General features: G+C 38.6%; 2 protein-coding genes across 2 annotated transcripts; one reads left to right on the top strand and one right to left on the bottom strand.

The window, feature by feature from the left end:
- Positions 1 to 5025: 5025 nt before the first annotated feature.
- Positions 5026 to 9017, top strand: LOC122765820. Its single transcript, XM_044020256.1, has 3 exons — positions 5026 to 5250; positions 6424 to 7070; positions 7785 to 9017. The coding sequence occupies exons 1-3, from the start codon at positions 5228 to 5230 to the stop codon at positions 8141 to 8143; spliced, it is 1029 nt and encodes a 342-aa protein (XP_043876191.1). The 5' UTR covers positions 5026 to 5227; the 3' UTR covers positions 8144 to 9017.
- Positions 9018 to 12884: 3867 nt separating this feature from the next.
- Positions 12885 to 13928, bottom strand: lepb (leptin b). The gene is made up of 2 exons (XM_044020257.1): positions 13773 to 13928; positions 12885 to 13208 (listed from the first exon to the last, which is right to left on the bottom strand). The coding sequence occupies exons 1-2, from the start codon at positions 13926 to 13928 to the stop codon at positions 12885 to 12887; spliced, it is 480 nt and encodes a 159-aa protein (XP_043876192.1).
- Between the last annotated feature and the right edge of the window lie 3678 nt (positions 13929 to 17606).

The following is a 17606-nucleotide window of genomic DNA, read 5'->3' as shown; positions in this document are numbered from 1 at the left end:
GGTGGGGGGGGAGAGACATCATTTCCTGAACAGCGTCTGAGCAGTTCTGCCTTGTCCTCAGTTCCTCAGGCTTTGACGCAGACGACAACAGGAGACAGCGTTGAGCGAAACAGAGCAGGTGAAGCGGGGAAATGTCCAACACTAAGAGGCTGAAAGTCGAGTAATTGGACACAGTGAGTTCCTCCACACCTGGAATACAAGCCAGCGCTCTGACCTTTAAAACAAGTGGACACGGCCACATGCTAATAAGGTCTGGAGAAGGAACAAGCACAGTCCGTCTTTGAGAACTGTAATATTCCAAGAATCTATCTTTTTTTTTTTTGAGGGGAGCTTTCTCTTCTTCCCTCAGACTTGGAATTGGAATGAGAAGGTAGAGAATGTTCTCCCCATTCCAATCCCAGGAAAAAAGTATTAAGCGTTAAGCATGTCCTGTCTTATGAAGTTATGAATTTAGGGTTAGCTCATCTCTAAGCCTGAGGACAACAACATTCATGTGTTAGCGAGAGCGCATTTAAAGCCTCCACCGAGATACAGAATTTCATTACGTTGTGGGTTGAAGCTTCCTCCCACCGTCTATGGACATGCAGGATTAGGGATTAGATCAGGGGTGTCAAACTCATTTTTGTTCAGGGGCCACATACAGCACAATATGATCTCAAGTGGGCCGGACCAGCAAAAATAGTAAAATAATAGCATATGAACAACAACAAATCCTTTGTTTTTTTCTCCTTTGTCTTACATTTAATGAAGGATATTTTTACAAAACATAGCATTTCTTGAGAAATATAAGTGCAATTTCAACAATATCGTGCCTAAATGTGATGATCTATGAAGGCACTAACATTTAGTCACAGGTATCTGGAAGTGAAAAATATTGCATTTGACATCATGTTTAGATTGTTTAGATTTTAACAAATTCATCCTGCGGGCCGGATTGGACCCTATGGCGGGCCGGTTCTGGCCCCTGGGCCGTATGTTTGACACCCCTGGATTAGATTAACTGGACTCTCATGAGTGTGAGTGTTTGTTTTTCCCTCTGTATGTTGACCCTGCGATGGACTGGGATCGGCTCCAAACAGATCAGATATTCTCCTCCACTATCACTGGTGAGCGTAGATCTCACTGGAGGACACTGTGGAGCAGATTGGCATCTCAGTGTGTGTGTGTGTGTGTGTGTGTGTGTGTGTTGTACACTCAGCTGGCTCCAGCACATGGAAAGTTCCAGACAATGCGAGATTGTTAAGGTCAGAGAAAGTTTCTTTGTGTGGAAAAAAAACCCCCAAAACAATGGACTCTATCAATAGTTTAATGGCTCTGCCCAGAGCCTTTTATAGAGTCGGCGAGGTCAAAACCTCATCGTTTCACAGCTTTCATTGATTTTCAATGACTGTTTTCTTGAAATGTACACGCCGAGTTGTTGTGCGTCACTTTGAAATCGAAACGAATGAGTTCACACCACGTTGATTGGGCCAATCGGCTCGATGTAGCTGTGTTGAGATCCCGCGTTGCCCGGCAACCTTCTTGCACGGCACACAGGACACGCGGAGGAAACCGAAATGGTACAATATCATTCAGACATTTGACAGAACTCAGTCTGGTCCGTATTCAGGTGAGAGCACGGCGCGCAAAACAATGCACCTGCGGGTTCACCGCAGATAACGGCAGCAGTCGCGGTGCAAATATGACCTTTGAAAGAAATCTGACGGGGGAAGAAATCCAATTTACACTCGGTAACGCTTGGTTTGCGGCACAACCTTCCCGCGTGTGTTTTTGTCTCCTTCAGAGTGTGCTGTTTTTGTGTGTGTGTGTGTGTGTGTGTCACATGGCCTGAGTGACTCACTCATTCCCACCTTGACTCAGGTCAGGGAGGTGAAACGGGTGTTGTTGTCGTTTAACATACACAGGGTGGCGAGCTCACGGCGGGGTGAAGACGCTGACAGGAAAGAACGTTTGCGTTTTATCTGCGCTCTTGAAGGTACGTGTTTATTTGTGACAGACTTAAAGCTACAGCGTGTAAAATCAAAACATTGCACCACCCTATTTTCCACTTTACAGTTGTAGCATGACTCAGCTCGACTCTTTTTTTTGCTTTTCCATAAGCGATAGTACCCGGTATCTGCTTTTTTTAAGTTCCTGCTCTGGCGAAGGTTCCGATGCTAAAATGTGACGTCAACAGATTGTCACGCAACGTCCGGCACAAGAATCAAATTGAACAATGCCGAACTCAGTTAAAAAGACATAAAAATCCCTTGAAAACATTAATTTGTGTTAATCTCATAACAATTAGCAAAGGAAATGTGTCAAATCTCAATATTTACTGTACAGTGGAAAAGCACCATTGTCGTGGGATCCCATGAGAATAATAGTGGCTCTACTCCACGATCATAGTACCTGGTACCAGGTACCGTGCAGTGATGACTCCGCCCACATTGAGTAGGTACTTTTTCTGCAGTGGAGATGCAAACGAAACCGTGCAGTGCCGAGTCAAGGCGAGCCAGGACCATAGTGGAAAAGAGCCAATACTCATTCTGGGGTCCTGAAAAAAAACAATAATTTATAATCAGGTAACTGTGCACTTATATGAAGTGACGACACATACAGGCTGCACAGTGTGTGTCGTATATACTGCAGCAGAGTGTAACGTCTTCACAGTATTCCATGTCACCGTGGTTTCCTGCAGTTTAAAATACTTAAAGCACGGCGTGCGCTCGCCACGCCACAACCCACCGTCTAACTGAACTCAATTATAGTCCGGGATTAAAGCGTGAGGTTACGAGTGCAGATGTTTGCGACCGCTGAGATTCTGTGTCCCTGCCAAGTTGTAATCAATGACGTATGATGTGTGTGTTTAATACAGCAGTTTCCGCACCCAATAAGAAATGAATAATAATGATAGCTGGTGTCACGAGCTGCGCGTGCGTATGAAGATGGAGGACGAAGAGAGACAATAAGTAAGAAATTGAGTGTTCGTCATATCGTTTTATCTGCGTTATATAGAGGTTTGAATCCTCATGACTCGTGTGTCATGTCGTGCCATGCGTGAAAAGCCATGATGCCATAACACAGAGAGGAGTGGGAGAAGAAGCAGGAAACTGCAGCGGAATTTCCACACCCTGATGTGGGCGGGGAAGAGCCGAGACGGGCACAACTTTCTCTCTTTGCTGGGACAATAGGGGCCAACGGAGGAACAATAGGGAAAGGAAAACGCCGGGGGATGGGGGGCAGTCAGGGGGTGTCTGGGGTGCTGAGGAGGGGAAAATGGATGAGAGGGTCTTGCAGCTTTGCAGCAAGGTCAGAGGAGAGGAATGGAGTCTTTCTTTGCCTGGGAGGGAGAGATTTGATGAAGGGATGAGGGGCGATGTTGAGGAGGATGACATAAGATTTGAGAAGGGGGGGGGCTTTAGTGTTGAAGTGACCATGCTGAGGCTTTCACAAAAATAAACACGGTTTTCATATGAACAACTGCCTAAAGGGACACCATTTGCACTCAGCTGCCACTTTATTAGGAACACTGGGCGCCCTTGAGTTCCTCTGCCGCTTTAGCCCACGGGTGTCGAGGTCGACGTTTGCGTAAAAGTGCCACTATTTAAAGTTAAAGTTAAAAAAAAAGTTAAAGTAAAATGTTTAAAATATACTCAGAGTACAAGTCAGAGTACAAGTGACTTACATTTGTTGTTTTTAATTAAAGGCAAAACCTTTACAAGTTGAAGTGCTGACAACGTAAAACATGTAAACACAAAATGTATCAGTCAGAATGGGTCAAAGGTCACAAAGATTGTTTATATAGTGAAGTACAGTACTTCCAAAAAATACATACTTAAATTACTTTAAAAGATACAAGTACACACACAAAAAACTACTCAATGACAGTAACGCGAGTAAATGTAATTCATTACTTTCCACCTCCATTATTTGCACAACTGTTGCTTGCCTTTATAGGTCAAAGGTCACGCTCCTCTATATATATTCTCTGTAAACTGTAGATTTTATGGTGTATATAAAAAAAATGCCAGATTTTGAACATTAAATCTCCTTTCTTCCACATTCTGATGGTCGGTTGAACTTCACCTGGTGTACCTAATAAAGTGGCTCATAAGTGTACGTATATTCAACAAGTTTTCCCTGTTTTTCTCCTGTGTTTATTTCCATCAACACAAACTCTAATAAATGAGAAATTGACTGTGATTATGTCACAGTTACAGTAACATACACAAGCAACGACCACAGACTATTGTAATAGTATACTCGGAGCTTAAACTGCACTCTGAAGGTCAAACAGTTCTGGAAAGTATAAGGTAATGTGTGTGTGTGTGTGTGTGTGTGTGGGTTGGTGGAGGAAGGTGCAAAAAATAGATCCAGGGGCAAGTGTTTGTGTGTGTGTGTGTGTATACTTGTATTTGTTGCCTCTTAAGGGCCTTTTCTGGTCATCACTTCTCTTTCTGAGTGAGTGCTGCAGACAAAGCAGCTGTGTTAGGATATGGCTCCATCTAGTGGCGTCTTCGTGTCTTGCAGTCATGGGCTGCAGAAGAGTCATTTTTTTGTCATGAGTCGTCGTCACAGTTTTGAGTTGAATAGTTTATTTTCTAAAAGGTAATTCTGATATTGAAAACATTTTATACTAAACATTTTATTATATAACTCATTATTATTATTATTATTATTATTATTGTTTTAATAATAAACTCATGGTTTATATTATACACAGAGGCAGATTCAAGGTGATGTACACACACACATTTAAAATGTTGAAAAGAGTGTAAAATAAAGTAAAACATTAGAATTAAAAAGCGTTTTATCTTAAAAATATGAAAATAAATATAAATAGTAAGATTACACTAAAACATAATAATAATAAAAAAAAATGTATTTTTTTTTTTAAGAAAAAAGGAAAAAAGAAAGCAGTCATTCAAACATAACGCATCACAGCTGCCGTAAAACATAAACGATGACGTAAACCCTAACAAAACATGACGAGGTTTGGGGGTTTTTTTTTACAGGAGCGCGCGCCACATCAGCCGCAGACGACGTCACAGTGTGCGCGTTCACGGAAGAGAAACCGGCCGGCGGAACTGAGGCGAGTGTGACGGTCCTCTTTTTCCTCCTCCTCCTCCTCCTCCTCACTATTTGTATTTTCTGCTTTTATGCGCATCCAGGCTTCGTCTCCTCCGCCACGGAAAGAAGCCCCGCACCGCGACACGACTGACCCACTGTGACGAAGAGGAGGACCATGGGAAACCTCACACTCTGGGGGTAAATTAAGGACACGTTATTTTGTTCGACCTTGTTAATGCGGAACTCGCACAGACAATGAAAAGATGCAAATAAATGCCGCCTGTGGTTCAGATGCTTCCTCCTGTGGGGGGGGAAGAAGGGGGTGCGCGAGCACGCGCGTTCACGAACATCCACATACAAAACCTGCATCATCTGATTTCGTTGTAAAGTGTGTAAGTCAGTGAGAATAGGCTAAATCGTCAACATTACAGCCTGTGCTCAGAAGTATACAAATCTTCGTGAGAGTGAGCCTGTTGATTGATGTAATCAGTGCGGTTTCAGCATTAGCCTAGCCTAGACTAGCTACCTCAGCTAAGTAAATTGCCTGAAGTCATACCAAAAAAATCCACACAAAAATGCAGCACACACAGTAAACATCCAGAATCTGTGCATAATTATAGTATTCGTTTTTCAAAAGGAAACGGAAAAAAACAGATAACGTTCGTTTTCCCGCTTGGTCCAGTTTCGTCGTTTTCCATCTAACGTAAATTATGTAATCCAGAAGTTGCTAAATTAAGAAAATGAACACTTTGAATCATAGCAACGTAGAACGACGAGCTACAGCGTCGTTTTAATCAAAATAAAGAGCTGGAGAAACAGCATCGATCTGTATGCGCTGTCGTCAAGGAGATCGGAGCACGGGGACCGTCTACAAAGTGCAACACTCGAAAAAAGATTCACCATAATATACAATGTAGTGTCGTCAAACTTTCTGTAAGAAAGCTCCCCATTTTGAAAAACGAATGACACACAGATTATCCAGCGTTTCCTATGCTTTCTTAGCATTTAGCTGTTTATTGTAATAAGAAGACATGCTTTGTTTAAAGGTACAGTGTGTACAATTTGGCTACATTTAATCGCTGAATCGCATGTTGCCGCTAAATATCCACCACCGCACTGTTTCCTTCCAAGTGTGTTGAGGAACCTATGTAGCCTTCAGTTAGCACCAAAAATCAAACGATGTATAGTTTGTCCATCGTTGGCAACATGAAAATGGCGACTTCTGTAGAGTTGACCCAGCTCCTGGTGAAAGAAAATCAACAGTTCATACATCACATTCAAAAGTCACTTAAATCACTACAAATATTGTTTTTGCTTGTACCATATAATTTTTTTTTGTTAATTGTTTGACATCTGTTGTTGTCTTCTCAGGGCTAAGGCCACAGGGACTGAAACAGACAGTGGAGGGAGGTTTCTATCCAGGACGATCAGAAGCAACATAACTTATTATTACACTCCATTGTCAGGGCACCAGATGTTATGTCCAGAGAAAGACTCTCAGACGTCCACCCCTCTTTGTCCCACCTCATCACTGTCACCCTCCCCTCTGCCACTCAGGAGCTACCCCTCTGCAGATCCTTCCATCTCACCGTTGCTTTCTGATTCACCTCAACACACAAACGGCCATCACCATGACCGGTCCGATTCTGCCTCCACTTCACGTCCACTTCTTCTCTTCTTCCCGTGGCTCGGTGCGAGGACGGGGGCAGTGGCCAAGTACAGAGACTTTTACCTGGACCGTGGCTTTGATATCCTCCTGGTCTACAGCAGTGTCATGCACTTCCTGTGGCCTCAATGGGGGCTCAACTATGGTCTGGAGGTGTTGAAGATTCTGGAGGAGCCTGAGTTCTCGGGGAGGCCGGTTCTGATCCTCGCTTCGTCCATCGGTGGCTACACTTTCACCCAGATACTCACCCACGTCAGTCAGGGACCGGAAAAATACTCTGGCCTGGTCCAGAGAGTGACGGGGCACATCTACGACAGCCTGGTGGCTGGCAGCCTTGAGCACATGGCGATAGGTGAGTGAGAGTGATCCAACGCAGACCCACTGCGGCTCACATTACGTTTGTGGTGAATATGTGTGTCGGGACTTTAAATAATTCATCAGGCAGCTGAATTACTGCTCCAGGGATTCTTCGTGGCAGCATCAGCAGAAGGGCTGCAAACGGTTTATACATTCATCCAGTTATGACACTCAAACTCAAGAAAGAGGTTTTTTATTATTATTATTTTACTATTAAAGGTTATCATACCATGGTTGTGGAAAATACTACTTTAGGTAATTTAAACTACTACCATGGCTCTGTGTGAATTCATAGTTCGATACCCAAGCCTATTCATGGTATCATCACATTTTGGAAAAACATTGCCATTAATTGATATTCTTATATAGGCAGAGCACATACACACTAAGGATGAGCCGATATGATACGATACCGGTCAGTATCGATAGCAGTCAGATACCGGTCAGTATCGATATCAGTCCGATACCGGTGAGTATCGGACTGATATCGATACTCACTGGTATCGGACCGATATCGGTCATGTCGATATCGGTCCGATACCGGTCAGTATCAGAATCGATATGCTATCGGTCAGTATTGATATCAGTCCAATACTGGTTAGTATCGATATATATCATGTATATATCATGCTCAGCTCTATGCATAGACTGTAAAAATGTCAGTAAAATGTCACCCTCCTCATTTTTTTCCCGTCTTGTTTTCATTCAGGTCTCGGTAAGACTCTGGTGCCACGTTTCGAGAACTTCGTCAAAAACTTGGCCCTGCTCTACTTCAGGCTCTTCAAAACCCAAACGGCAGACGTGTACGACAGGATCGTTCAGGTCTTCCACAACAACCCGATCACGGCTCCGGCTCTTTTCTTCTTCAGTGAAGACGACGCCCTGTGCGACCCAGACGCTGTAGATGAGCTGATTGATCTCTGGAGGAAGCGAGGCGTGGCCGTTGAGAGCAGGAAGTGGAGGGAGTCGACACACGCGGCTCACCTGCGGTGCCACCCGCAGGAATATCTCTCTACACTGGAAAAATTCTTGAATTCACTGCAGCTCTCCTCCATTAAGAAAGCGTGAACTGTAAAGGGAGTCCAATCTGTGACATGTTTCATGATTTTAAAAATGAAGAAGCATTTATCTGTGGCAGCTTTACGTTTTAAGAGATATGAACTATTTAATGCATTTCTGTTGGTATTGTTGCATTTGATTTGCACAGTAGTATAAATATGGGGCTTGCGCTAAGAAGCACATCTACTTGCAACTGATAGTATTCGTAACAACCCCTGTTTTTAAAATGTATTTATTATTTATTTATTTCAGCATGGTGACATCACAGTTTTGTTGGGACAACAACAGAAAATGATATGCCAAAATATAATATAATGCCTGAGGTTGTTATTTAACTTATTGGCTGCCATTGACTGTTATAGAGTCAATTTGGCCACTGCGTTGAAAATGGCTGCTGATGCACAAAAAGTTCCAATGAATGTAATGTTTTCGGGTCTTTTGGCTGCTAATGCAGAGGACGACGGAAAAGTAGCCTGGATGATGCATGCGAGTGAAACTTTGCACGACTATGATATGATATTTGCAATGTGTGCACTATTTTTCTATTGAAATACAACAAAATCATATTATATACAGTACAAGCACACCACAATGTGACTTGTGGATATCTGCAACCAAACGATGACTAGGAATTGAGGATATGTTGAAATTGAATTGAAATTTTTCTAAAATAAATTGGAAATGTCTCAAACTGGAAATATGAATTGTCATAATTTAGCTGCAGATAATCTGCATGAAATACAGTATAAAAGTGACATAATTTTTTCCTTGGAAGAATGAAATGATGGATTTCAGAACTTTATTATGGATATCTGTTGTATATACCAGATATGCCTGGACAATTTAGCTAAAAAGACAAATAAAGATTGATCTTTGCTCCAGAGTGAAAGTTGAATTAAACTGGGTAATTGTGGTTTTCAGCTTCCCAACTTCCATTTGCTTGACACATAAAGATCATATTGACATAGATTTAATTATTACTATTATTATTTAACTGTATTAAATTATTATTATTTCTCCTCATAATTGTTGAAAGTTCTTTAAATGCAATATTCCAGATGTCCGAGTGTAAGTGAATGCAGCACAGTACCCTGACAGATGCCAGTCACGATGAAGCTAGGCTAGCTACCTAGCTAGCGGCTAACTGTAGAGTGGATTTGACAACAGCAGACTTTTAACAGGTGAGTAAATGAACTCGAGAAAACGTTTCCATCCACAAATAACTGAAATTACACCGACTTGTTGTCATTTACAACAACTTTAACGTGTTTTAAGCAGAATAAACAGAATTTAAAAGACTGACAAACACATGAACTGAGAGCAGAACTAGCTACTGAGGCTGCTGCGTGGTCACTGTTTGAGGCAGAACTGAATTATAAATGCGACAAATAAAGACGAATTCAACACCAATTTTAACATTTTAGTAAAAGTAAAAGAAAGGGACATTTCCCGCGAGGTGTTCAGGGGTTGTTTGAAGTGAGGGACGGTCATATTTGACAAGCCAACGTTCCAAAACCAATGTTTGGGGTCAAATTTGTTCTCTGATTAGTCTCAACAAACTATATAAGAATGAATCAAACTTGCACCATACTATAAAAAAATGTCAAAAAAAAAAATTAAAAGTAGTTTTTATGCCATTGTGAGATTGAAAAAGAAATTTCAATGCCCTTTAAAAGTTTTGGAAAATCCTTAGACATGGCTCATTGAAGTGCTTGCATTTTGTTCAAGTTGAGATTTAGGTAAATGTCTCCCATTGTTTATTTACAACGCCACCTTCATCAACCCTTGAAAATGTATAATAAAAGTTTTGTGGATTTTAAATTGACTAATGTTATATTTAATTTAGTTTATAAATCAATCAATCGATTTTCTTGTTTTTTTCCTTCAACCTGAAGTGTAATTAATAAATAAATCACAGTCATTGTGTGTTTCAAAGTGTCACATCTGAGTCCTGGACGAGTCAATAAGTTACTTTCTGCTTTTTATTCAGACTTCATATAAATTATACTTTGTAGGAGAGCAATTAGATTATGTATTTATTTATATTGTATTTCTTAAGTCAAATGTGTTCAATTTGTATATAATGTACAAGTAGATGTGTAAATGGCAATGATACAAATTATGAGTTATGAGTCCGTCTTCCCTTTTGTATTGTCTTTTTTTCCGAGTGAAAATAACCTGAATAGAATTATGCAGCATACTGTTCGTATACTGTACTTCTGCCTGTTTTGGTCATACATGTCAATACAGAGTGAAATGAGTCATTGGCAAATAAGAGCAGGTTTATTTCAAATGAAACTTTATTATTATGCTGTATGTAGTGTACAGTACAGTGTATATATATATATATATATATATATATATCCCTTTGTTCTCAGTGATATATCCGTTGACTGCATACAGTAAACACTAACACGCTGATATCCACCACTGTGGAATATAGAGCGGTGATTCATCTTCTTTGGCACAGTGAAGCCTGCTCCCTCTTTTTATGAAGAGAATTAAATGCACAATGGATTGCATGTTAACTTATTTACGTATGTATATATATATGTATGTATGTATGTATGTATGTATGTATGTATGTATGTATGTATGTATGTATGTACGTACAGTAGAGACATGTTTGCTTGCCTATGTACAAAAGAGACTTAGGTATCTCATGCATAACAGCAGTGAACTGTGTTTTTTAACATTTCTATCACTAAATTACAATTTTTTTTCGGTTCCCATGGCAACCAAGTTTTTTTTTTTTAGTTTAATAATTTTTTTAGTTTTCCTCTTTTTAAATTCAGTTTCTTCAGGAGGCCCAAAATCTGAGTCACGTTACGGCGCTTAACATACATTATTAGACCACCACTCACAGCCACAGCTGCTCTAAATAACATGTTTCTTTAATGGTTCATACACCCGTATGTAGAAGCTTGTGAACCAAAATGATATTTTTAATGCTAAAATGTAATTGTTATTGAAAACAGAAAAAAAACCCAGCATATTATATTATTATTTCTTGATTAAGATTATAGTTATTTACATTAGGATCAGTGGTTGAATAATTTCTCACTAACCCTAACCTGAAACACAGTGAATCGGCTCAAATAAATTTTTAGTTTTAAACAAGGTTTTGAAAGATTTCCAAATGATTTGTTTTCATAAATTTGTGAATCACTATATGTATCTAATGGTAAGACCAAATCTTCTAGTTATTATATTAAAAATGTACACTGGAATGTAAATGCATAAAAAATGTGCCCCACGCATATGCTATGAAAGTAGAACACAATGACGGGCTCAGCTAAACGATGGAATGAAACAAAAATCAATCTATTTTTTACCTTTCTGGCTTTTATCTCAGAAGAATTGAAGAAATTGAAGTCCTTGTCTTCGGTGTGTTTCAGTGTCTGTAAAGAGGAGAAAGTAGAACGTAGCTTTTGTGCGTCGAGTGAACTCAGTCTGAAATGATCATAGCTCTGTGTGTGTGTCACCGCCAGGCTTTTCTGCATGATGATGTTACTATGAGTGTGCTTATATGTGGGTCAGAGGTCAAACTTTAACGTTGCGTCAACAGAGGTTCAACCAAGACGGCCTCGCCGCTAAAATCCGGACACCATAGATTTATATTTCCCCTTGTTATAATATTTTATAAATTCTTATTTAGTGTTGTTTTATGTTGTGCCAACGTCTGAAATAATTATAACTGAAAACATATCTTTCATCCTGCACTGAAACGCATGTTTTTAATTGTTCATTGGTTTAAAAATGTATTAAAAAAACCAAACAAATGAATAGAATAAAGTAGTTAAGTATATTCATGTCAATAAATAATATTCAAACATGTTTACAAATCCTTTGGTAGCAAATAGCCAAATGTAATAAAGTATAAAAGATTATTTTATACTTTAAAGATTATTTATTTAGTAATAACTTGTTGCCTTTATTTACTTTTTTAATTTTAAATGAGTGCATTTTAGAATAAAACACAGTTTAAAGATTAACTTTAAAGATTCATTTTGCATTTACAATCATAAAACACAAGAATATTATTAAAATCTAAAATAATGTAAAAATGATTTGATAGCCATTAAATATGAGTTTTTCCAAACAATTACGGACAACAAATATTGATTAAAATCTTTATTGCAAAGTTTAATATCACAAAATGTATACGATACGATAATAAAGCTTGACGTTTCCCATTCAAATCAAAATACAATGTCAATATTTCAAAATCAAACACCATCGATGATTTAAATGAATTGCATTTATAATATAAGTTCCCCACACATCGACATACGGTACAACCTTTTTACAAACATCCACTCAGTGTTTCATGTTGAAACTATTTAAATAGTAATAATTATCAAATGATATAAATAGTGACATAAATCAGATTTACAGGGAGAAGAAGCATCAGTGCCGGATTATTAGTAAACTGAGTCAAACTATGTGCAAAGATGAACTGTATATTGACAATACTCAGCTATTTTTGTGCAAAGAAGCCCCTGTATATGTGTGTAAAACAATAGCATATATATGTATATGTATATATATGTATATGTGTATATATATATGTATATATATATATGTATGTATGTATGTATATATATATGTATGTATATATATATATATATGTATGTATATAGATATATATATGTATATAGATATATATATGTATATATATACATACATACATACATACATAAAATTAATTGATTAAAATCTTTATTGCAAATGCTGAGAATGAATTTTCTCAGCAGACCTTGAGTTTGTCCTTGTTGAGCAGCATCTTCTCGAGATAACGCTGCACCTTAGTCAGAGTCAGGTGGAGGTGACTGTCTGGGAACAAGTTTTCCCTCACCGTCTCTCCGGCGGGTCGGTCGCTGACGGGACACCGCGTTGTCTGGGCAAGTGACCGGACCCTGCCCTCCAGGCTGGAGACGTCCGCGTGGATCTGGCTGAGGAGCTCTGTGAAGGGGCTCTGCAGCTCGCTGTCCAGACGTCCCAGTTCATACGTGATGCTCGTCAGTCCCTCGATCGAAGGACTGGTGACCTCAATCTGTGGCGCGACCAGCAACTGAGGACAGAATAACAACATGGACATATTTACACTATCAAATGTCCATAGCTCTTAATTTAGCTTTGTTTTTAAATCATATTTTTGTGCTTAAAAATTTCACTGGACATTGGCAATTATCAAAGTAATTTTTTATGTTTCTTTAATGGTTACACCAGTGTATAGAAGCTCTTTAACCAAAACGATATTTTTTACACTAAAGTATCATCGTTATTGTTCCCATGAATTTGCAAATGTAAAATAGTAAATCGTAAGTGATCATTTCTTGATTTAAAATGTCAAATTCTACTTATTTACTTACTAACAATCAGTTTTAGTGGTTGAGTGTTTTGCCTAATGATTAATTTCTGACCTCTTGGAGAAGAAGCCCAGTGAGCCGGCTCAATTTATAACAAATAATAGTTTCTAAAAATATTCGTTTCCCGTTTTTATGACGGGTGGTCTCTTAAATTTGTGAGGCACTGTATATGCATAAGAAAAAAAAGAAAGGACTCATAAACAATAATAAAAGCAGCAACGCAGATAATTAAAAAGAAAAATGTAGACGTAAATAAATGTGCATACTCTAGTCCTTAGCTTCTTGATGTGAACCAGTGTTGTCTTAGCAATATTTATTATGTTGTATATGGTATTACTGATGGAGTCTCCCTTTGTGGGGAAACCTGTGCAACCAGGAGCCGCCACAAGAGCGACACAAAGAAGGGCCACAGTGATGTGCATTCTAGAAAAGAAAGAAACAAAAACAGCATAAAGTAAATCACTTCTATGTGGTTAAAGGTAAATTCTCTGGAAGTAATATTAGTTATATTAGACTGGTAAGTCTAATATTACCAGACTGGTAGACTGGTAAGTCTAATATTCTTACCTGAGTTCTTGTTGCTCCTGTGAGGCTGAATGGCGGGAGATGACAGGCGCGTCTTTATTTAAATAGCTGTGAACTCAAGTCATCCCTGCGTCCGTCCATTCCCCTCCTCTCTCCTCTCCTCCTCTCCTCCCCCCCTCTGCTCCAACCTGATCCAGACCTTCATATGTTCTTCATATGTATCATGAAAATTCACACTTTAATAATAATAATAATGACAAACACGACTCATCACATCATTGAGACCCAGTTCGTTTGTTACTTTTTTCCCACCCGGAGATTATTTCACTTCATTCATTTCCTTTTTATGATGTTGTTTCCATTCACTCTTGTGCTGGAACATGTGTAGGTAGACGATACTGTAGTTGGATGCTGGCGACGTGCGGCGCTGCAAGCCCCACTAACACCCCACACACATGATATGGAAGTTTTATTCATTCGTACATTCTATAGGTGCTTTTTGAAAGCATTCGAGATATACATGGAATGAAGAACAATGAAATTCAGTCTTTGGCGGAATGTAGAACCTGTGACGTTCACTCACGATAATAATGACATACGCACGGTGTCTCCCCGGAGGTGTTTTCCTCTTCTTCTTCTTCTCGTAAAGTCGTGATGATGCAAGCCGTGTCTCCCATGTTCTGGTATTCGTGTCGGGCCAACAAAACAATAACAAAACGGTTCCCATGACAACCATTATTTCAATTGTCTTAAAAAACACACGTTACATTTACTTCAAACTGTTCTGACGTGGATCAGAGTTGGATTCAGAATTGGTTATTGTCATTTTACATAAATATTAATATTGATTATTAATCAATAACTAAATGAATCGCCAACTATTTTGATAATTGATTAATTGGTTTGAAGCTTTTTTTCCATGATTGAAACAAGATTTCTGATTTTTCTGCCTCTTAAATGTGAATATTTTCTGGTTTCTTTGCTCCATATTACAAAGAAATCATTAAAAACGGAATCATTTTGGTTTGTGCACAAAACAAGACATTTGAGAACATCCAGGTTTGACAAACACTGATTTAGAGCTGCAGCTAACGATTATTTTCATAATCGATGAATCTGTCGATTATTTTCTCGATTAAGGTGTTTGTCAAACCTGGAAATGATGATGTTCTCAAATGTCTTTGTCGTTTTGTCCACAAACCAAAATGATTGACTTTTAATGATTTCTTTGTTATCCAGAGCAAAGAAATGAAGAAAATATTCTTATTTAAGAAGTTTAAACAATTGAAAATCTTGTTTTAATCATGAATAAAGCTTCAAACCAATTCATCGATTATCAAAATAGTTGTCGATTAATTTAGTAATCGATTAATCGTTTCAGCTCTACACTGATTAAGTTTTTTTACGACATTTTATGGACCAAACAATCACTCGTTTATTGTGGAAATAATGCGAATAAAATGAAAAATGCTTACTTTGAAATGCTGACATTTTCCATTAAATGAGAAGACATTTTTATATTTTTGCAATAAAATAACAACTTTTTAGTTCATCAAAGAACAGAGGAAAAAAAAAATGAATTGAACGTAATAAAGTTTATTGGCAGCAATTAACAGAGTAGAAACAACAGCAACATTTTGACTTTAATGCGAAATGGTGGCGACTCTCTCTGCAGCAGGGTTAAGAAAGTGGTCCAGTACTTTAAATGTAATGTAAGCTTTTGTTTAAATAAAGTAGTTACATAATAAATTCTTGAGCTTTCCCCCTTTTTTAGTGTTGTTTTAAATTGGTTGTAACATAAAGACCTCTAGCTTGTTTATTTACTTACCAAATACAGTGTGTCTACTAATTGCACACACACGTCTTGTGTCTCCCCGGAGGTGTTTTCCTCCTCTTATTCTTCTCGTAAAGTCATGATGATGCAAGCCGTGTCTCCCATGTTCTGGTATTCGTGTCGGGCCAACAAAACAATAACAAAACGGTTCCCATGAAAACCATTATTTCAATTGTCTTAAAAACCACACATTACATTTACTTCAAACTGTTCTGACTTGGATCAGAGTTGGATTCTGAATTGCCTTATTGTCATTTTACATAAAGATTAATATTGATTATTAATCAATTACTAAATGAATCGCCAACTATTTTGATAATTGATTAATCGGTTTGAAGCTTTTTTTCCATGATTAAAACAAGATTTCTGATTGTTTCAGCTTCTTAGATGTGAATATTTTTGAGTTTCTGTGATTTTTCTGCTTCTTAAATATGAATATTTTCTGGTTTCTTTGCTCCATATTACAAAGAAATCATTAAAAACTGAATCATTTTGGTTTGTGCACAAAACAAGATTTTTATATTTTTGCAATAAAATAACAACTTTTTAGTTCAAAGAACAGGTAAAAAATTGAAGATTTTCCAGTTCAGTTCAGTTTAATTTAGTTTATTTGAAATTACCAAAGTTTATTGGCAATATTGGCGACTCTCTCTGCAGCAGGGTTAAGAAAATGGTCCAGTACTTTAAATGTAATGTAAGCTTTTGTTTAAAAGTAGGTACATTTAAATATTCTGTGAAATTTCTTGAGCTTTCCCCCATTTTTAGTGTTATTTTAAATTGATTGTAACATAAAGACCTCTCGCTTGTTTATTTACTATACCAAATACAGTGTGGCTACTAATTGCACACACATATTCAATTTCCCCACTCAGTCTTGTGTCTCCTATCAGAGGCCTGGGAGCCTGAGGGTTCTGCACAGTATCTCAGTTGCTTCCTAGGAATGTGCTCTTCTGGGCAGAAATCTCAAATGTGGTTCCTGGAGTATATACTGGGGTCACAGCCCCCCGTGCTCCAATCACCACTGGACCCACAGTCGCCTCTACTCCCCACGTCTTCTCTCGCTCGTATTTCTCACTCTTTACTGATGTTATTCTTGTTTGGGACAGTCGGCAGCCTCAAATCGAAGGCCTCTGAGGTAAAAACACAGTCGCAACGTGTAGGTTATTTAAACCATTTAGACAATAAACACATTTTTAAGACCCAGGCGTAAATAACCTAACCTGTCCTGAGGCTGCGGCGGCTCTTGAAGGACTGGTAGGAATTCCCTTGCTCTGATAATTTGTGGTTATCGTGTGTGAAAGGTCTGGTGGCACATACTTGTGTCTGATTGTGAAACTATAGGCCTCTCAGACATAGCGGCGGAGACTTGTGTACACGGCGGTTATAGGAATTATATTGTGGGAGGTGGAAGAACTAACTCATGTTTACTGGCTTGAAAATTCAAAGTGCATGGAAACTATGTGACATATTTCAGTGGCGGTTTTCTTTCACTTCTGAGTAAATCCTAATTTATCTGAATAAACTGTGAATAGTAAGTGGATGAATGATAATAACCAGCCGCCAGTTAACAGCTATTGTCTCCGTTTCAAGCCAAAGTAGACCCTGTTCTGTGTTCGGCGGCCCTGTTGCACAAAGTTCCGAGAAGTCCAATTAATGATTTTGTTGAGAGGACAAGTTTTACATCATGTCTTGCCAGATAACGAGCTGTTGTGCTCGTCCAGTCGGGTGACTGCACACAAAC

This window comes from Solea senegalensis, linkage group LG3 (assembly GCF_019176455.1).
Source record: "Solea senegalensis isolate Sse05_10M linkage group LG3, IFAPA_SoseM_1, whole genome shotgun sequence".
In the NCBI taxonomy this organism is placed as follows: domain Eukaryota; kingdom Metazoa; phylum Chordata; class Actinopteri; order Pleuronectiformes; family Soleidae; genus Solea; species Solea senegalensis.
This window is presented reverse-complemented; position numbering and strand designations above follow the sequence as displayed.

Coding starts and splice junctions, on each gene's coding strand:
- LOC122765820 (XM_044020256.1), top strand. CDS start 5,228: ATGGGAAACCTCACACTCTGGGG. Junction 5,251..6,423: donor GGAAACCTCACACTCTGGGG/GTAAATTAAGGA, acceptor TTGTCTTCTCAG/GGCTAAGGCCACAGGGACTG. Junction 7,071..7,784: donor CCTTGAGCACATGGCGATAG/GTGAGTGAGAGT, acceptor GTTTTCATTCAG/GTCTCGGTAAGACTCTGGTG.
- lepb (XM_044020257.1), bottom strand. CDS start 13,928: ATGCACATCACTGTGGCCCTTCTTTGTGTCGCTCTTGTGGCGGCTCCT. Junction 13,209..13,772: donor TCAAGAAGCTAAGGACTAGA/GTATGCACATTT, acceptor TTCTGTCCTCAG/TTGCTGGTCGCGCCACAGAT.